At 39.3% G+C, this 17,114-nt stretch overlaps 1 protein-coding gene across 10 annotated transcripts in view; it reads left to right on the top strand.

Moving 5' to 3' along the window:
• ELAVL4 (ELAV like RNA binding protein 4) overlaps nt 1-17,114 on the top strand; it is a 147,453-nt gene that overhangs the window by 78,566 nt on the left and 51,773 nt on the right. For 8 of the 10 annotated variants that reach the window (XM_019710570.2, XM_019710576.2, XM_019710568.2 and 5 more), the window contains exon 2: nt 16,829-17,069. In XM_019710570.2, the coding sequence (XP_019566129.1) occupies nt 16,829-17,069 (241 nt within the window). Of the gene's footprint in view, nt 1-13,204; nt 13,380-16,828; nt 17,070-17,114 lie in introns of all 10 variants that reach the window. The other 2 variants (XM_019710573.2, XM_019710574.2) reach the window with 1 other exon arrangement.

Here is a 17,114-nt window from a genome sequence, read left to right on the forward strand (position 1 = left end):
TTTCTTTGTTTTCATTAGCAATGTTTAGACTTAAAATTATTTAAAACAAACAAACTCTCCAGAAAACACTTTTAAAAGCAGAAAATGAATTGTGCAAGCACTTGACCACACACTTTTTGTGCAGAGCACTGCATGAGCCCTAAATGTTTTTTTCCTTCTCTTGTGAGTAGTGGAGCGTTGGTACTGTGATTCTCCAAGAAATTCTTTGAACTTCTTAGCCACTAGTTCATGTTTGTTTTTATCTTGGTGCCTGCATTCACCTCAAATAAACAGAGCGGGAGGGGTGAGGAAAAGGTTCAAGAAATGGATTTAAAAACCACATTCCTCTTATGGTTTTCTTGGCATAGTGCAGAGCCTGGTAGGTCGGGAATAAGGAAATCTCTTCCCATGTCCCTGTTATCTCTCCCTCTACGCTCTCGTAGCACCCTACATCTACCTCTGATCACCAATTCATTCAATGGGCTTTGGTTGAATTCTGTCTGTGTACTGCATGCTGGGAGCAAGCCACCAACCAAATTCAGGCCCCACTCTCAAGGAGCTTCCAGTCAGCGGGGAGAGAGACAGGTAAACCATGACTGAATTCCGAGTGGTGAATGCCATGACCGAGGGGGGGGGGGTGCCTGAGACCGTGCATCAGGGAGGGGGGCTTCAACTGAGTTTTACAAAATGGCAGGGTTATTTAAATGGTGGTGGGAGAAACTTTAGTGGGGGAGAGGGAGCACACATGCAAAGACATGGAAGGCATATGATATGGAAGGAACATACTGCCGGACGTATGCAGAATATGGCACTTGGCTTAATGCATTTTGGAGCTTTGTTTATAGATCTGTCTACTACTCCTCCCCAAGACTGAATTCTGAGAGGTCAGGAATGCAATGCCATGGAACTCAGTTATCTAACAATAATGATACATTTATTCTTTGCCACATTCCTGTGAACTCTTTCAACATTGAGGGAAGTGAGACACAGAATCCTTAAGGAATATGCCCAAGGTCACATAGCTGAACAGGAATTTGAACTCAGGCATCCAGGCTCTACTGCCTGTGTTCTTAACCACTATGCTGTGCAATAGATTTTTAACAGGTGTTTGAATTGATTTGAATTGAATGGATGTAGAAGTAATTACATGATCATTGATTCACTTATTTGTTTAAAAAAAATAGCATGTCAAGCATGCCCAGCTCTGACAGTGGTTGCAGCAAAATATTCAGAATCCCCATTGACTTTGGCATGGGCTGGTGTGACTTGTAGAAACTCTCACAGGTGGAAATGTTCTGTGGGGCTCTTAAGCTCCAGACTTTAGCCAGATTCAGACCCAAAGTGAAAATGAAATATGAGTGTAGGCCTGAAACTGAGATCAGAAGTGGAAGGAATGTGGGAGTGAAGAAACAGAAGCTGTAAAGAAGTCCTTGCCCAGAAAATGGAAGACCCCTGGCCTTAAAAATACAGACTTTTGGGACAATTTGAAAGAAGTTGAGAAGACAATAACATTAAGAGCAATACAGCTTTAAAAGGTGAAAGTGTTCAGATGTCTAAACTGATTTTGTGGAAGAGAGATATGAGACAGGTTTATGATGAGAGCAGAGTGGTGGGAAACAGAGCAAGAAAGGTATTTAGCTGTGGAGAGCAGGTGAGCACCTAGAGAGCCGTTCATTCATTCACTTATTCTACCAACAAAACCTGGAGCTGTGCACTGGCCCCTGGGATTACAAATGAATCACAGTCCCTGTCCTCAAGGAGCTCACAATCCAGGGACAGAGACAGGATGACAGAGAGTCTCGATCCTGTGTGGTACATGTCTGTGATGGAAGCGTATGCAAGGGACAGAGGTGGGAGCCGAGGTGGGGCATTGGAGGGGGGGCATGTTAGTTTAGTTCTGATGGTGAAAGAGGAGGGCTTTCCAGCCATCAGGAGTGCTTGTGCCGAGTGTGGCACAGTAGAGAGCCACGGGTGTTCTGGTTTGTCGTGCTGGCTGCAGGGTGTACTTTCCAGGGCTTATGAAGGTTGTGGACAAGAAGGAAGATTGGAGTCAGTGACGGGAAGACCTCAGTTCAAATCCCAGCTCTGCACCTTGTGAACAGAGGCTAGTCACTCTACTCTCCGTTTACTCTTTAACATTTAGTTTGCTCACCTGTAAATTGCAAGTGCTGGGGACAGAGAGGTGGGCCAAGTCCCACCCACCTCTCAGTGTCTTCACGGAGGTTAAATGGGGTGTTGGGTATGAATGTGCTTACAAAACTTCCTGAGTCTAGCATGTGGTTTAATAAATTCTTTCTAGTAGCTTTGTAAAGTTCATCTCATTTCTCCAGGGAGATAGCACGTGCTGTGTTAGCACCGCACTTCCCACCACATCTTTCTGAAGGGGCCCTGGAAAATCCTTTTGAAGTGCCTTTGGTCAATGGAGCTGCTCCTAGGGGTCCCCAGGAAGGAAGGAGGGGTCCAGGTGGAGGGTGAGCAAGAACAACTCCTGTTCTTCCATGCGGAAAGCCAGAAATGCCTTCTGCTATCAGTAGACAGAATGCACTGTGATGATTTACTGAAATTTTCCATGAAAAGAAGAGACGCTTCCTTTTTGGAAATCAGAAATCCTAATGAGTGCACTTATTATATATATTCAAAGTATCTAACTTTAACCCATTCACAGTAGAGGGTTTCCTCTACTATGTACCAGAAATTGTGTTTGTGTTAAAAAACGGTGCTTTCATTATTCATTTTTTAAGCTCACTTAATCCTCCCCCTTTGCTCTGTATTTTCCTTACTGGTATTATTGTGAGAATTTAATAGTTAATGTTTTGAAGCATTTTGAAGATGAAGGAAATAGCTATTGACATAGGTGATGAGTAGTATTCTTTTTAAGTATTCTTTTCTACTTCAGAAATTAAAGTCCAAGGATAAATTTTACCAGCTCTTAAATTCGTCAGCATTGCCACCTGTGACACATTGTTTAATCACACATATTTTCAGAATGCTACATTTTGGACAATGGGAATGAACATGTATGGAGTACTTACCCATGCCGAACTCTGAGCCAGGTGCCTTAAATTTGTTTTTTTTAACCTTCACATCAAACGTGCAAGGCAGATAGAACTGTTTGAATTTTTTGGATGAGTAAATTTAAGCTGCGTCTCAGAGAGTCTTAAGTGGCTAAACCAAGGTCAAGGCTGGAGCTGGTTTCAAACCCAGATCAGATCAACTTCAAACCTCATGCTATTTCCATTATGCTATGTAGAATTTTGAATTAAGATCTTCCTGTATAATCCATTTACTCATCAGTATTTACTGACTCATATCAGTTACACAGCCTAGAATGGTTTTAATCAGATCATTTACTTTCTCTGCAACTCCTGGGTTGCATTTTATGGTGATGGGAACTTTTTCCTCAGACCTGAAGGTTTAGGAAAGGGCAGAGAATTTGGTTTCAGACTTGAGTTCAAGTTGCAGTTCTGGATGAGTGACAGTGGACAGTGACTGAAGACCCATTTCTTCATCACGTGTAAAGTGACTTCACTTCTTCAAGCCTAGGTTTCCTCAGCGGTAAATGCAGGAGTGATAATTACCTACTTTGCAAAGTTGTGGGAGAATTAAGTGATGTACATGAAGACACCTATCACTGTTTATTATGTACTAATTGTTGGTAGTATTGGAAAGAGTTAATGCTAATTGTGTGCCTAAACATTTTCCTGTGTAACCCAGAGCACTTTTTAATCAGCTTTATCACAGGATCTCTATTTATTGAGCCTTTGCCATGTTCTGAGCAGGGACTTTGATAGGCACTTTTATATATATCTCCATTACCATATTTTATGACACTATATAGTAATTACTATTTATTTACTTCTTTACAGGCAGGAACCCCTTTTCTCTCCTGGTATTGTTGGCATTTAGCATAATGATTTCTGGCCCATCAAAGGAACTCATTAATGTTAAGGAACTTAGCTTGGCTTTTGTTCCTTTGTACAGCTTTTCTTCTTTTAAGAGCTCAACTAACTTCAGTTGTGGGTAGGGGCTGTTCAAATGAAGCACTATATTATCATTACTAAATTGTGACTTACAACTTGCTTTAAAATATACCTGTATTAAAGAAATTTTAGGTTGCACTAATTTGACAACAGCTGGTTCTGAGTATTTGTTAGCATTTCACTTTTTAAAAGGTAAATTTCTGGGATAAAAAGAATGTATCACGAGTTAGAAGAGTTTGCCAAGAAAATTTACTTTGTATCTGTGATTTCAAAGGACGTGTTTGCTCTACTCAAAGAAGTAAATTCTTTTCCATATCTTAGTGGATATACAAGTATCATATCCAAATTATTCTTAGGGGCATAGTAAATTAGTCCTGAAAAGGCCTGAGAATTATATATTACACAGTTTGAATTTTAATATAAAGGTAAAAATTTGGAAGCATTATTATGTGTTTTTAAAAGTATTACTGAATTTTAAAAGTATTGCTGAGTTTTTAAAATGCCAATTTGACTCTTGCCCAATTACTATGAAGTAGTGAGATTTCAAAAGCCTGTTTTGAAAAAGATAAAAGATTGTTTGTAAAGACCAAAATATTTATTTATTCTCTGTTCTAATCTAAAAGTTTCTATTGTTATATGGCAAATCATAAAAATACATTTAGTAGGAGATTTTTAAAAATAGAACAATGAGGAAGTTGAGGTGAAAGAAAATAAAGAGAATTTAAAAATAAGATAAATTTAGACATAAAGTTTATGTGCAGTGAGGGCCTTTGCTCTTTCTTTACACACAGAGGGCTGTAGATTTGGCACTCCTTTCCTAGCGATATTGCAAAGAAGGAACCCAATGAATCACAAGATGCAAAGTCCATAAAACAAAAGCAAACATCACACAGAGGACAGAGAATATTAGTGGTTCATTGTCATAATAAAGTATTTGCCTCAAAATAAACAGAAATATTCTGATACTTAGTATTTGTTATTTATTTATTTATTTGCCTCTCCACTTCTTGTTCATGAGATTTTTTTTAAATGAATATGTATTAGGAGGATCTCCTTATGAGAGAGAGAGAGAGAGAGAGAGAGAGAGAGAGAGAGAGAGAGACACCTAAAAAGCATGGCATGGAATGCTGCTTGACGGTGTCATACATTCACAAGATGCCCTTGAAGATGGAGCACAGAACAGAGATCAGGGAAATTTTGGCAGCTGCAGTTGGGAAAATAAATGGCTGTTGTGTGATTGGGCAGATCGTGAAAGCAGGCTCCTGCTCAAACCATGTAATTAAGAAAAGTGGGAGCTTTTGTCCAAGTGCAGAATGTTCATAATATCAGAGTTTGTCAGCAGGAGCTTTTAGAACGGATCAGTACTTTTCACTCCCTGATCCAGGGAATGGTTTTCTTATAAATCATCTCTCCTTGCTGTCCTTGTGAAGGTTGCTGCCAGGCGATGAGGCAGACTTAGATTGTAACCTTGCAAATACACAGTGATTTAGGTGAAGGGGAGACTGAACCAGAGACTGTTTCAAGAAATGCAATTTTTATTCATTTGGGCTCCCATGCGTCTTCTTCTGTCGCGGGAACAAACAGTGTGGTCAAGGGGAGATCCTGCACAAAGGCTCTGGGAGGAGATGGAATCATGTTTAATACTGTGGCTCTAAGCTGGTTTGAAGGACTTGACGTTTTCTTTCTTTTTTAAAACTTAACTTTCTTTCAGATGATAAAAGGGCTATGTTTTCATTGTAAAACAAAAACCAAAAAAATGGAAAATAAAGATGAAAACAAGTATAACAATCACCTCTCATCTAACCATTTATTGTTAGCATTTTTATTTTTCCCTCCCCCTTGGTGCATGTTTATATAATTGAGATAATCCATTTTTATTTCGCCTTTTTCCTACATCGATCATACAGATTTTCTTATGTTATAAAAACCCATTATAAGCGTAATTTTAACAGCTGCAGAATACTGGATCATAAAGCTGTACAATAACTTACTTAGTCATCCCCTTTGTTAGGCCCTTAGGTTGTTTCTATTTTTTTCACTCTTCTGGATACAGTTTTCTTAATATATCTTATTGTGCATATTTTTTTGGTCTACAGAATTTTAGATTCTTTTTCTGAGCTTCAGAATGGACCATTTGGTCCAAAAACATGAATATAATGTTCAGAAAGTTTGGGTCAGTATATACCCCTTGGATGCCAAAGAAATGTATACACACTTTAAGAAAGGAAAAAACTGTATTAAAAATGTAATATTCAATATATACTGATAACAAAAGATGAATACAAGTCAAGTTTGACTTCTGCAATTACAAGAGGTGCTCAAAGTGGTGACCATCAGCGTAGTTTTTTCCTTTCTTACAATGTGTATACATTTTTTTGGCACTCTCTGTATTTCCACCATTAACAATGAGAGAGTCTGTTTCATTGCACCTTAAAGCTTGACAGTTGTAAACCTTGAATTTCTACGTCCCCTGTAAACATATTGTCCACAAATCATTCAGATACACTTCTCCCAACTCAGGTCTGTATTCTCCCCAACACTGATTTGACAGAGTCCAGTTTTATCTGCACCCATCTGCCTTCCCAGAGGGTGTCCAGAAGGAATAGTAGTCCAACTACCTCTCTGGGATAGTTTAAAGGATAAAGTTCTCCTGTCAGGTCAAGAAGAAGAAGGAGAAGGTGAAGAAAGGAAGTAAGTGAATGAATTTTCAAATGAAAACTACCCTCGCAGACCGATGTTCAGGATCTTTTCACTAATGAACATGGAGATACAATATGAGGCTGTGTGAATGGTCCACGGATCTAATTTACCATGGCTACTTATACATACCTTGAGGTGCTGAGAGCAGTTTTGTTTCACTCGTATCTTTAGCTTCAGAATGCCTCCAAATAGGCTCTGTCCTTTGAACTGCATAAATGGAAGAGCCATTGGCATTGTACCATTCCTCTGAACAAAGAAAGGGTTGATGTATGCAGATTTTTCTAGATACTAACTCCCTCAATTCCTCTCCGCTCTGCTCCTCATCTCCACTCTAGCTGTGGTAAGAAAGCAAGTATTAATTTTCAAAATAAAAAATATTTTATGTAGATTTCTGAAGAATTTAATCTGTGTCAGTAAAACCACTTCAGAGATGTAACCCAATGCTTTCGATCATGATATAGGTACAGAATAACACATTGCTTTTACAGCTGAATCTCAGTGAGTTTGCTCACACTCTGAGCCACTAGCCAGGCATTTTATAAATATGCAATATTTATGTTTACATGAATTGTGCCATTGGCTATTATTTATGCATTTAATCAGAAGACAAGTCTAACTTAATCAGTCTGTGGGCAGTTTTACAAATGATTCATTAATGTTCTTTGTATGGAAGATGAAGATAATGTATTTACCATCACAACTGGTTCCCATCCCAACAGGTACTTGTAGCTTATTATTAGGTATTTTGATTATTTTGTCCACATTAAACATTCAGAGTTTGGGGGCTTAAGGGATAGGATGGGAAAGGAATTGTTTTCCAATTGATTTTTTTTTATTAGAGATAATATTTTTGCAGGAAGCCTGAGAGCTTGCCCACAAAATTGTATTTATATTAAAATGAAAACATTTGTCTTTTTCAAATATGCCTTTCATAAAGAAAGCTGATTGAAAGTTTGAGATTGTATTTATTTAGTGGCCATTTTGGAAAAGAGGACTGAGTTGGGAATAGGGTGGTAAAGGAAAAGTTGCCTCGTCTTTGTAAGGAACTGGATGATCAAGCAATACCTAAGCTCTGGAGAGTTTGCTGTAAAAGTATGTTAAAACCAAATACCTGGGGATTTTACCAGGATGGACATACCAGGAAATCATTTTAGTCCAAAACCAAAGCCTTAAAGAAATACTGGAAGATATAAAGGAGGCTAATGTATTTATTTAGGAGAAGTGTGTGTGATGTGTCTGGGGAAGAAGATTAAAAATTTGGTTTTCTGTTAATTTGAGAATAATGCCTAAGAGAAATTAAATTTTGATTATGCTTTTCATATCCATGCTGGCCCTGCTATTTTAAGTATTCATACCTCTTCTTCTCTCCAGTGGCTGGTGATTTTTTAAAAGCCCTAACTACCACCACTGAGAATACTTTTGGCATGCCTGATGTTCTTCTCCAGTGAAGAAGATGCTATTGCAGAGGAGAAATGCCTCAAGCTTACCTCCTTGTTACAAATAGTCATTAGTTTAGGACATGGGCATTCAAATCGGAAACCGGACTGTCAGCTCAGTGTCAGAACAGTTTGTTTCTTATAGTGTGTGCTTTTGGCGAGGAGAGAGAGTCATTAAAGAAACTCTGGAGTGGATTGCTTAAAAGAAGCTGATGTATACAATTTATTTTAATTAATTATTTGTTTATCCACCTTCCTTCTTATCCTCCCAACTTGAACCCTCAAGGGCAGGAACCGAATTATTTTTGTTTCCCCAACTCCTAGAACAATGCCTTGGTCTATAATAGCATTCAATAAACTTCCGTTGAGTTGAATACACTTGTTTTAAAGATATGCTGAGACTTTATCACCACATAACTTCCTAGAGTAAATAGGTCTTTCAGGTTATTTGTGCATCTGCCCAAAGGTGTTATTAAACTGTCAGCATGTTTCCCCCAGTTGGAATTAAATATTTTTTTTAGTTTTCTAGTTACCTTCCAGCAGAATCTACAGAAACTTGGTACCAATAGTTTTGGGGGACATGAATGCAGTCTTCAGCCTTGATTCCCCTGGTCCAGGGGTCTTTGGGAGTCATCACCAATAATTTGGTTCAGGGGGCCAGTTGTTCCCAAGTCCCCTTTACCTAGAGTGGTCAGATCATTGATCTCAGCCCTTCCTTTTAGGCCCGATTAATAACATGTGTCTCCTTCCCAGTTGAACCATAACCAGGAAGACATTGCATTTAGGAAGACATATATTAACATGAAGGGGCTTGAGTGAATTAAAGCCTTTTGAAAAGAAGGAGGGGATAGTATGGATTTTATGAACTGATGGACGAAATTTTAAAGAAATATGCTATAACATGGATCGATCTTGAAATTATCATGCTAAGCGAAATAAGTCAGACAGTAAAAGTCAAGAACCATATGATTTCGTTCACATGTGGAATATAAAACTGAAAGCAACAGATGAGCAAGACAAACAAATAAGCAAAAACTCATAGACACAGACAACAGTTTAGTGGTTACCAAAGAGTAAAGGGAGAGGGAGGTGGTAGAAAAGGGTAAAGGGAGTCAAACACATGGTGATGGAAGGAGAATTGACCTTGGGTGGTGAACTCGCAATGCAATTTATAGATGATGTATTATAGAAATGTACTTGAAACCTATATAATTCTACTAACCAACATCACTGCAATAAATTTAATTGAAAAAATTATTTTAAAAAACAGTTTTTAATTTTAAAAATAAAATAAAACAGAACTCATTAACTGCCAAACAAAACATATGTGAAATTGGGAGGTTGTAAGGACATTTTTAGTATCTTTCAATAAACAAGAAGAGAAGTGAGGAATTGTTCTTAAAAATATTATCTATCTTCAGGAACACAGAGCCTGGTGTGTAATTTCCTAACTTTGGGGATTTGTTTTTCAGACTTTTGAAAGGTGGATGAGATGCAGTGGTCTGGGCTGCGCCACCAGAGTTTAACATACTGTGTGATAGAATTTTATAAGGGTTAAGTGGGAAAAGCCTACAAAGAGAATTAGAACTTTTATTTTTGTTCTCATGAATAATTTAAATCTATTTCTTTAATGGTTTGATTCAGCGACTGCCCTTGGTAAACATTATTCTTCATGCTCTTGGGAGCACTTGTTCTATTACATAAGGGTTAGCCTTCATACATAAATTTTGAGAAGTCCTTCCAATGTGGTAAAAGAAAACACCTTTAAATACTCTTTAAAATATTTAATAAAATATGTGTGTGTCTCAGATGTTCACACCTGAGACATGTTTGCAATCAGTACATTCCTTTAGCATCTTTCTAGTTTCTGGGAATGCTGACATTTTGAGGGTGCTCAAAGTAAAGGGGACAGTATTTGGAAAAGAAACATCATATTCCTGTGACCTTTCGGGTTCTTTTTTCTTGATCCTTTGGCCTGAATCGAGTATCGAGGCCAGCTTCCCCCCCCCCCCCGGAAAACCAAAGCCGAGAACTGCCAAGAGCACCGTGTTGGGAGGACAGGGCTGCACTGGGCTCTGGGGTGATGCATGTCAGTAGTGAGTGAGTTCTGCAGCAGGGCAGCCTCTTGTCATGTAAACTTGTAACCTTTCTTTTATTTGCCTCGTGAAGTAAATCCTGAAAGTGTAAACTACATTAAGATATGTAAATGTAAGACCTTACAGTTTATTATCCGACTGTCATTTTTATGGAAAATACTAGAGCAGAGACAGGATAGGTGTGGCTTACAGGCTTGGTGCAGGGGCTCTGGTAGCCCCTGTGATGTGGCTCTGGGGGGCGGGGGTGAGGGGGTGGGGGGGGGCCTGACAACGACTCTGTCCTCAGTCGTGAGGATTAGCCCTGTAATTCCAGCCGGACTTCCCCCAAACTTGAGCAAACGAAAACCTTGTGAAGAGTGGGGACAAAGGGAGGTGGAAGGAATTCATGAGCTGATGGGAGAAACATGAAAGGGGGCTTTAAATACATTTTTAGTACTTTAGTACTCAAGTACGTTTTTAGAATTTTAGAATGGGTTAAATGCTGCCAGCGTGCTCAACTGACAGTTCTCCCCCCACCTTGTATGAGTGGGGTGGAGGGTGGGTAAGTGGGAAGGTGCAGGAGTGGGGTTCTAAACTTTCCTATCAAGAAGTAAAAGGAGTGTTAGTCTACACAAGGGTGCTCCAGAAATGTCTCAGGCTTGATTGGGGAGAATCAATCTGGGGATTTCAATCAGGAGATGAACGATTGGCTGCATATATACTTCTCCGGGAGGAAAGAACAGAAGCTTCAACAGGTTCTCTAGGGGGTCAATGTCAGCCAAAGTTTCTGCCCTCCTGCTTGAACGAACACCTCTTAAATTCTTCATTTAAAATATGATGCACATGTATGCCTCGCATATAATAGATACTCAATACGTGTTCTGTCTGGGTTTATGTAAAAAGGGAATGACATTAATACCTCATTAGCTTGTATTTCACAGAGTTGTGTGAGGGATCTAGTGAACTATGGGACATGCAAGGACTTTCATTCATTCCGTAGTCCTTTATCCAGATCCTACTAATTGTCAGGCCTTGTTCTGTATACAGGAGATACTATAATAAACAAAAGAGATGTGGTCTCTGTGCCATAGAGCTCAGAATTTATTTAGGTCATTATTCTTTGTGAACGGTAAAGTGCTATACTCAGAAGAGTACGGAGGTAGAACACATCTCCACACCTCTGTTCAGGTGCATTTCTATGATATGGCCATCCCTCACCTCCTCCCTGAAAAAAAAAGAAGTAAACCCTCATCCATGCTTGCATTGTCATAAGAGTACTCAAGTGAGGTGATGGGACCTGTGCTCAAGTCCCATCTCTGCCTCTAACTAGCAGTGTGACCTTGGGCAAGTTAACTCCCCTTTCCTTTTCTCAATTTCCTTATCATTAAAATTATGGGATTGGACTGTGTGGTCCCTGATATTCTCTGATATCTGTCGTGCATTCACACTGTGAACTCAGTGAAGGCCAGCTCCTTGCCTTTGTTATGTCTGTATGCCCAGGGCCTAGCACAGTGTCTGGCACACTGGGGCTCCATCTCTATTCATCTAACATACCCAGATCTAGCCAGAGTGGAAATAAACCCTTTTTTATGTGCATATGACCTGGGATGTCCAGAAAGAGTGTAACAGATGCCGTGGGTGGCTAATAGTGAGAAATGTGATTGAACAGGTGATTGGGACCATTGGGAAGGACTGAGGATTGTGGCAAGGGAGAGCCATGAAGGGCTTTTTTTTTTTTTTTTCAGGAGCACCCTGAGAAAGAGGCTGACCCAGCCTCTGTTTCTTACCTCCTCTCCACAGAGATAAACGACCCTGAGTGAAGATCAGGCAGCTGCATGTCTGAGGCCTTCCCTCCTGCTTTTGTTGTGTATTTTGCAGAAAAGAGTGGTGGGAGGGGTGAAGTTAATGTGTTGAGTGTGAGTAATTAGTCATTCAAACCATCGACATTTACAATGACAGGATTTGAGTGCCTACGTTATTGTGCACAGCTCTAATAGTTTATTCCTGAAATTTTCTGCCTGTATAATGTTTCTTAAAATATATCACAGGAACATAAAAGATTTAATGCGGTGCTTTGTGCAACCATTAGAGTTTGAAGTCAACTGAACCTCCTCAATGCTCTATCCTTGTTGCTGACGATAATTGTGTTCTCAATTGCTGTTCAGAAGAGGGAAGGAGGGCAAGTCAGAGGTTTGAAACCTGGTCAGCTGCAAAGTTGGCTGTGAGGCCCACACAAAATGTTTCATTAAAATATATATGCACGCTTGAATAACTAATATATTTATTTGAAAAGAAAATTGTACTGTTAAAATATCAAAAGCCAGGCTGGGGAAGCAAGTGTTCTGATTTTGCAGAGGATACCCTTCCTACTAACCCATGTTTACCTCTGGTCTGTTTCACAAGTATAGATTACAGATGTCCTCTCTTTCAGATCTAGCATGTCACCCTAAAAAGCTTCATATTCTTGGGTTTGATAAGTTGATATCTTAGCAACTTCCCTAATTTTCCAAGTAATGGTTTATAATTTTCTTGGTTCACTTGTATGTCAGATTTAATTCTGACCTTTTACGTTTTTGATTCTTTTTATAAGCCTGTCTTGTATCCTGGGATGCATGATTAAGACCAGTGAGGGGTCTTATTACACGAGGTATAGTAACACATTTGCAAATGTTTCTCAACTTTAGAACTGCACATTTTTGTTGAGAAAATTCTATGTGTGCCTATGTGTATTCTTATCAGTTCTTTTTGAATACACCAAAGGATAACTGTGTAGTGTGTGTGCAGAGCAATGTGAGTGCCATCTCTATCAGACGAGAATGACTTGACCTAATGTATGGGTTTGGGCAGCTGAAGTAGCTCAGCACCAAACATGGCATCTCATCTCATGGCTCCTTTTCTGAGGTTTGGGCCCAATTCAGATTGTGTGATGTACAGGTGGGGCTCAACTCCAGGAGTTAACATACATTAGGAAATCCACACAGGATGTCAGGAGATCCAGAAAGCTGACTAAGGAACTAAAATTACTTTGCTGCAGACTTGATACTTCCTAGACCTTTCTGGAGCAGGGAGACCTGTGAGATATTCACGTGGACAAGTGGCTGGCTTTCACCACATGTATCTGTGAGGCGAGCATCCACTGAACAAAAGATGAAGCCGACTGTCAGATGACCTTTAACAGGCTTGGTCCCACAGAGTCTCAACGTGCTTAGGTATGACTTACATTCTTCTTTGTACTCCATCATTAACACACAAAAAGCTGCCACAATGAAGGATATTTTTAGGTGTTTGTGGGGGAGCCATAACAAGGGTAACCAGAGAACGGTGGCGAGCAGTGAAGGTGTTCTATAGATAATGGGACTGGCTTTTTTGCCATTAAAACACAATGTAGTAGTTGGGCAGCTCTGTGCTTCTGCCAGCCACGCCTCTTGAATTGGATAAACTGTTTTTCAAGTTACTTATCAAGTTGGCGGTGCTCCGTGTGTTTGTTGCCTGGACACCTGACTCACTGAAGCAGTGAGACGACACAGCGAGTAGAGGCACTGCACAGACCCAGGAGGCTGGACTGCTTGGCAGAACAGACACCTGCCCCGATCCAGAAGTTGTGATGCTCTACATCACCTCCATTAGCAAGACCCCCTCCCCTGGGCACAGCGCCCTCATTTTTTCCTGCACCCTTGCCTCAAATGCAGAACAGCTGAGTATAGTTTTGGGGGGATTTTCTTATGTTTTTTTTTCTGGATGCAGTTTTTGTCAGTGCTGAGGACAGCTTGATTTAAGATTCTTCTCAGGAACTCTTTGCTTTCTACTTCCTGTCTAGACCAGCCTTCCAGAATCTTATAGTTGACCTGAAGCCAAGAAGGAAGTTCTGGTGATATGATAAAAGTTACTTGCATAATGGTGACGAATCTGAGAAGCTCCCTGCCATCCTCAATATGCCTTATTTCCCTGACTCCTCTTGAGTTTTTTTGAGGGGCAGGGGGTTGTTCATTTCCCATTTGTGATCATCAGAAGAGGAAGCAATAGAATAATACTCACCTATGTAAGGCATGATGAGGAGTAATAGTTGTGATGTCTCTAGGTACTTTGTGTTCTAGGCACTTAATAAATACATATGTGATCTCTCATTCTGAAGATACCCTGCACGATAAGCTTTATTCTAGTTTACAAAGAGGAAACTGAGGCTTGGAGTATTGAGGTAACCTGCCTGAGATCACACAGCTAATAAGTGATAAAACTAGAATTTTAAGTCATCTGTTGCATTGACTAAAAACTCTTTCTTTTTTTTTCTTTTTTTTTTTACTACACCACTGTGCTTCAGATGAGAAAATAAATTAATAAAAATAAAAAAAACAGAAAAAAAGTCTCTGAAAGTTGATGACGATGTGTAGCAACTGAAACTTTCATACTATGCTGGTGGGAGTGTAAACTGGTACAACCACTTTGCAAAACTATTGATGGTATCCAAAAGCTGAACATACACATACCCTATGATCCCCAAAATAGACTCCCCAACAGAAATGTGTGTGTGTGTACACCAAAAAACATGTACATAATACTCATAGCAGCATTATCTATAATAGTTAAAAAAATGGAAACAACCCAAATGTTCATCAACCGTAGAAAAAAATAAATAAAATGTGGTATTTTCAAACAATGGAATTCTCTACAACAAGGAAGAACAACTTACCATTGCATCTAACAACATGGATGATACCCGGACACATGTAGGAAAAGACATAAAAGAGTAGGTATTGTGTGATTCCATGTACATACAGTTCAAAAACAAATATGGATCAGAAGTCAAAATAGCGGTTACCTATTGTAATAGTGGTTATACTATAGGTAACTTATAGTGGGGACACGAGAAAGGCTTCTGGGGTGCTAGTCGTGTTCTACATTGTGATCTAAAAGTTGGTTCCTCATGTGTGAATTGAATTCACTTTGTAAACCTTCTCTGAGTTGTACCCTTAAGGTTTGTATACTTCATTACATGTATATTATATTGAAATTCTCTGAGCAGCCAAATGGTAATAATAATGTAAGCTACTAGTTATCAGTTGTCTGCTAAGCCTTGGTTTTCTCATATGTAAAATGTAGAGAATATTAGAATATTTCTCATTATCTTCTTGTGAAAAGTCAGTAAGAGAAGCCACATCACAATTGTTAAAGTGATTGGCAGAGTGACTTTCATAAATATCAGTGATTGTGATTACATTTCTACCACTATTCTGGTGCTTTTCATACATCATGTCACCAGATCCTTCTTACCACCTAGCAAGGCAGGCAGCATTGTTTGCATCTTTTAAATGAGAAAAACCAAGTCTCTTAGAGTTCAAGTTTCTTCTCCAGTTCACACAGCTAGTGAATGGCAGGATATGGTTCCATTTCTAAGGAGTTTATGATCAATTTCAGAGGAGATGGAAGCCATATCATGACGGAGTAAGGGATGGTGGTAGGACAGGATGGAAAAGTGGGACTGATGGGCTGCATTTGAGGCCAGGAAAATTGAGTGCAGGCCCCGACTCTGCCCCACATAAGTTGCTGGATTTATCTGGAATTCGTCTCAAGCGTGAGAGTTTTGAATTAGATTTCATTCCCTTTAGTGTCTTCTGACTCTGAAATGTTGTGATCCTCCATGTTTCATACCATACAGGGCATCTTTATGACCTGGCTCTGTGAACTTAAACCCAGTTTCAATATAAAACCTCATTCTACCATCATCTTCTCAATACTTTCCCTGAATGTCCTGTCTTATTAGCGGGGTAATTGCTCCTTCACGACATGTCCATTGTCCTTCTGCAGGCTGTTTGCCTGTCTGTGTCCTCTATAGATAGTAAACTCTTTGAAGGTAGAAACAAAGATTTATTCATCTCTTTATTCCCTTGTATGCTGTCTGGAACAGTTCACACATCTGTGGAAATCCAGGGGAGGTCCTTTTTGAGTAATGTGTGAGAGGACAGCCTCAGAATGTGCTGGACGCAAGGTGGAGACCTAGAGAGAAATTTTCCTTCATGTTTTTTATTAGAGGTCCAGGAGAAACATAACAAAGTGTCTGGGTCACAATAGCATGAGATGACTTTGTAGCTCCCTAACATGTGCTTATGAAATCCGAAGTTTGATCAGTGATTAAGCATCAGTGAAAATCTAAACCTTTCCCATATGGAACGGTCCTACTTAATTTAATGTCATTTTACTTTATGAGATAGTTAACAAACAGGTACTGTATTTGATCTTGTGAGTGTAGCGCTCTATATTTAGCTTTTTCAGCTTTAATGGAACTATAATTTTAATCATGATTATTACTTTACATTTTAATTATAATTTGGTGTGGCTTAAGTATACATTTCTGAGAGTGATTGTGTAATGAAAACAGGAATTAGCTTTTCATTAACAAAATAATGGGAGAGTTCCCACTGCATTCTAGTCTGTGTTCAAAATCTATGGGCTAGCCTAAAAATAGCAAGGGGAGTTTAACATTTTGGTTTGAAACATGCTTCTAAATTGGCTATATTCACAACCCAGTCTCTTTTGCTCCATCTTGCTTTATCTTGTTCTCTTTCTTTTCAAAAAATGAAATTAAATTAAATATTGAAAGAGACTTTAATTATGTCTTTGAGATTTCAAAAAGTTTATTTTTATTATTTTTATTTTTGTTTAGATAATTAGCACCATGGAGCCTCAGGTGTCAAATGGCCCGACATCCAATACAAGCAATGGACCCTCCAGCAACAATAGAAACTGTCCTTCTCCCATGCAGACAGGGGCAGCCACAGATGACAGCAAAACCAACCTCATAGTCAACTATTTACCCCAGAATATGACCCAAGAGGAATTCAGGAGTCTCTTTGGGAGCATTGGTGAAATAGAATCCTGCAAACTCGTGAGAGACAAAATTACAGGTATGCTCTTCTTCAATATTCTAGCCTGTGGATACACAGCTACAT

The sequence above is a fragment of the Rhinolophus sinicus genome, linkage group LG06 (genome assembly GCF_036562045.2).
Source record: "Rhinolophus sinicus isolate RSC01 linkage group LG06, ASM3656204v1, whole genome shotgun sequence".
In the NCBI taxonomy this organism is placed as follows: Eukaryota; Metazoa; Chordata; class Mammalia; order Chiroptera; family Rhinolophidae; genus Rhinolophus; species Rhinolophus sinicus.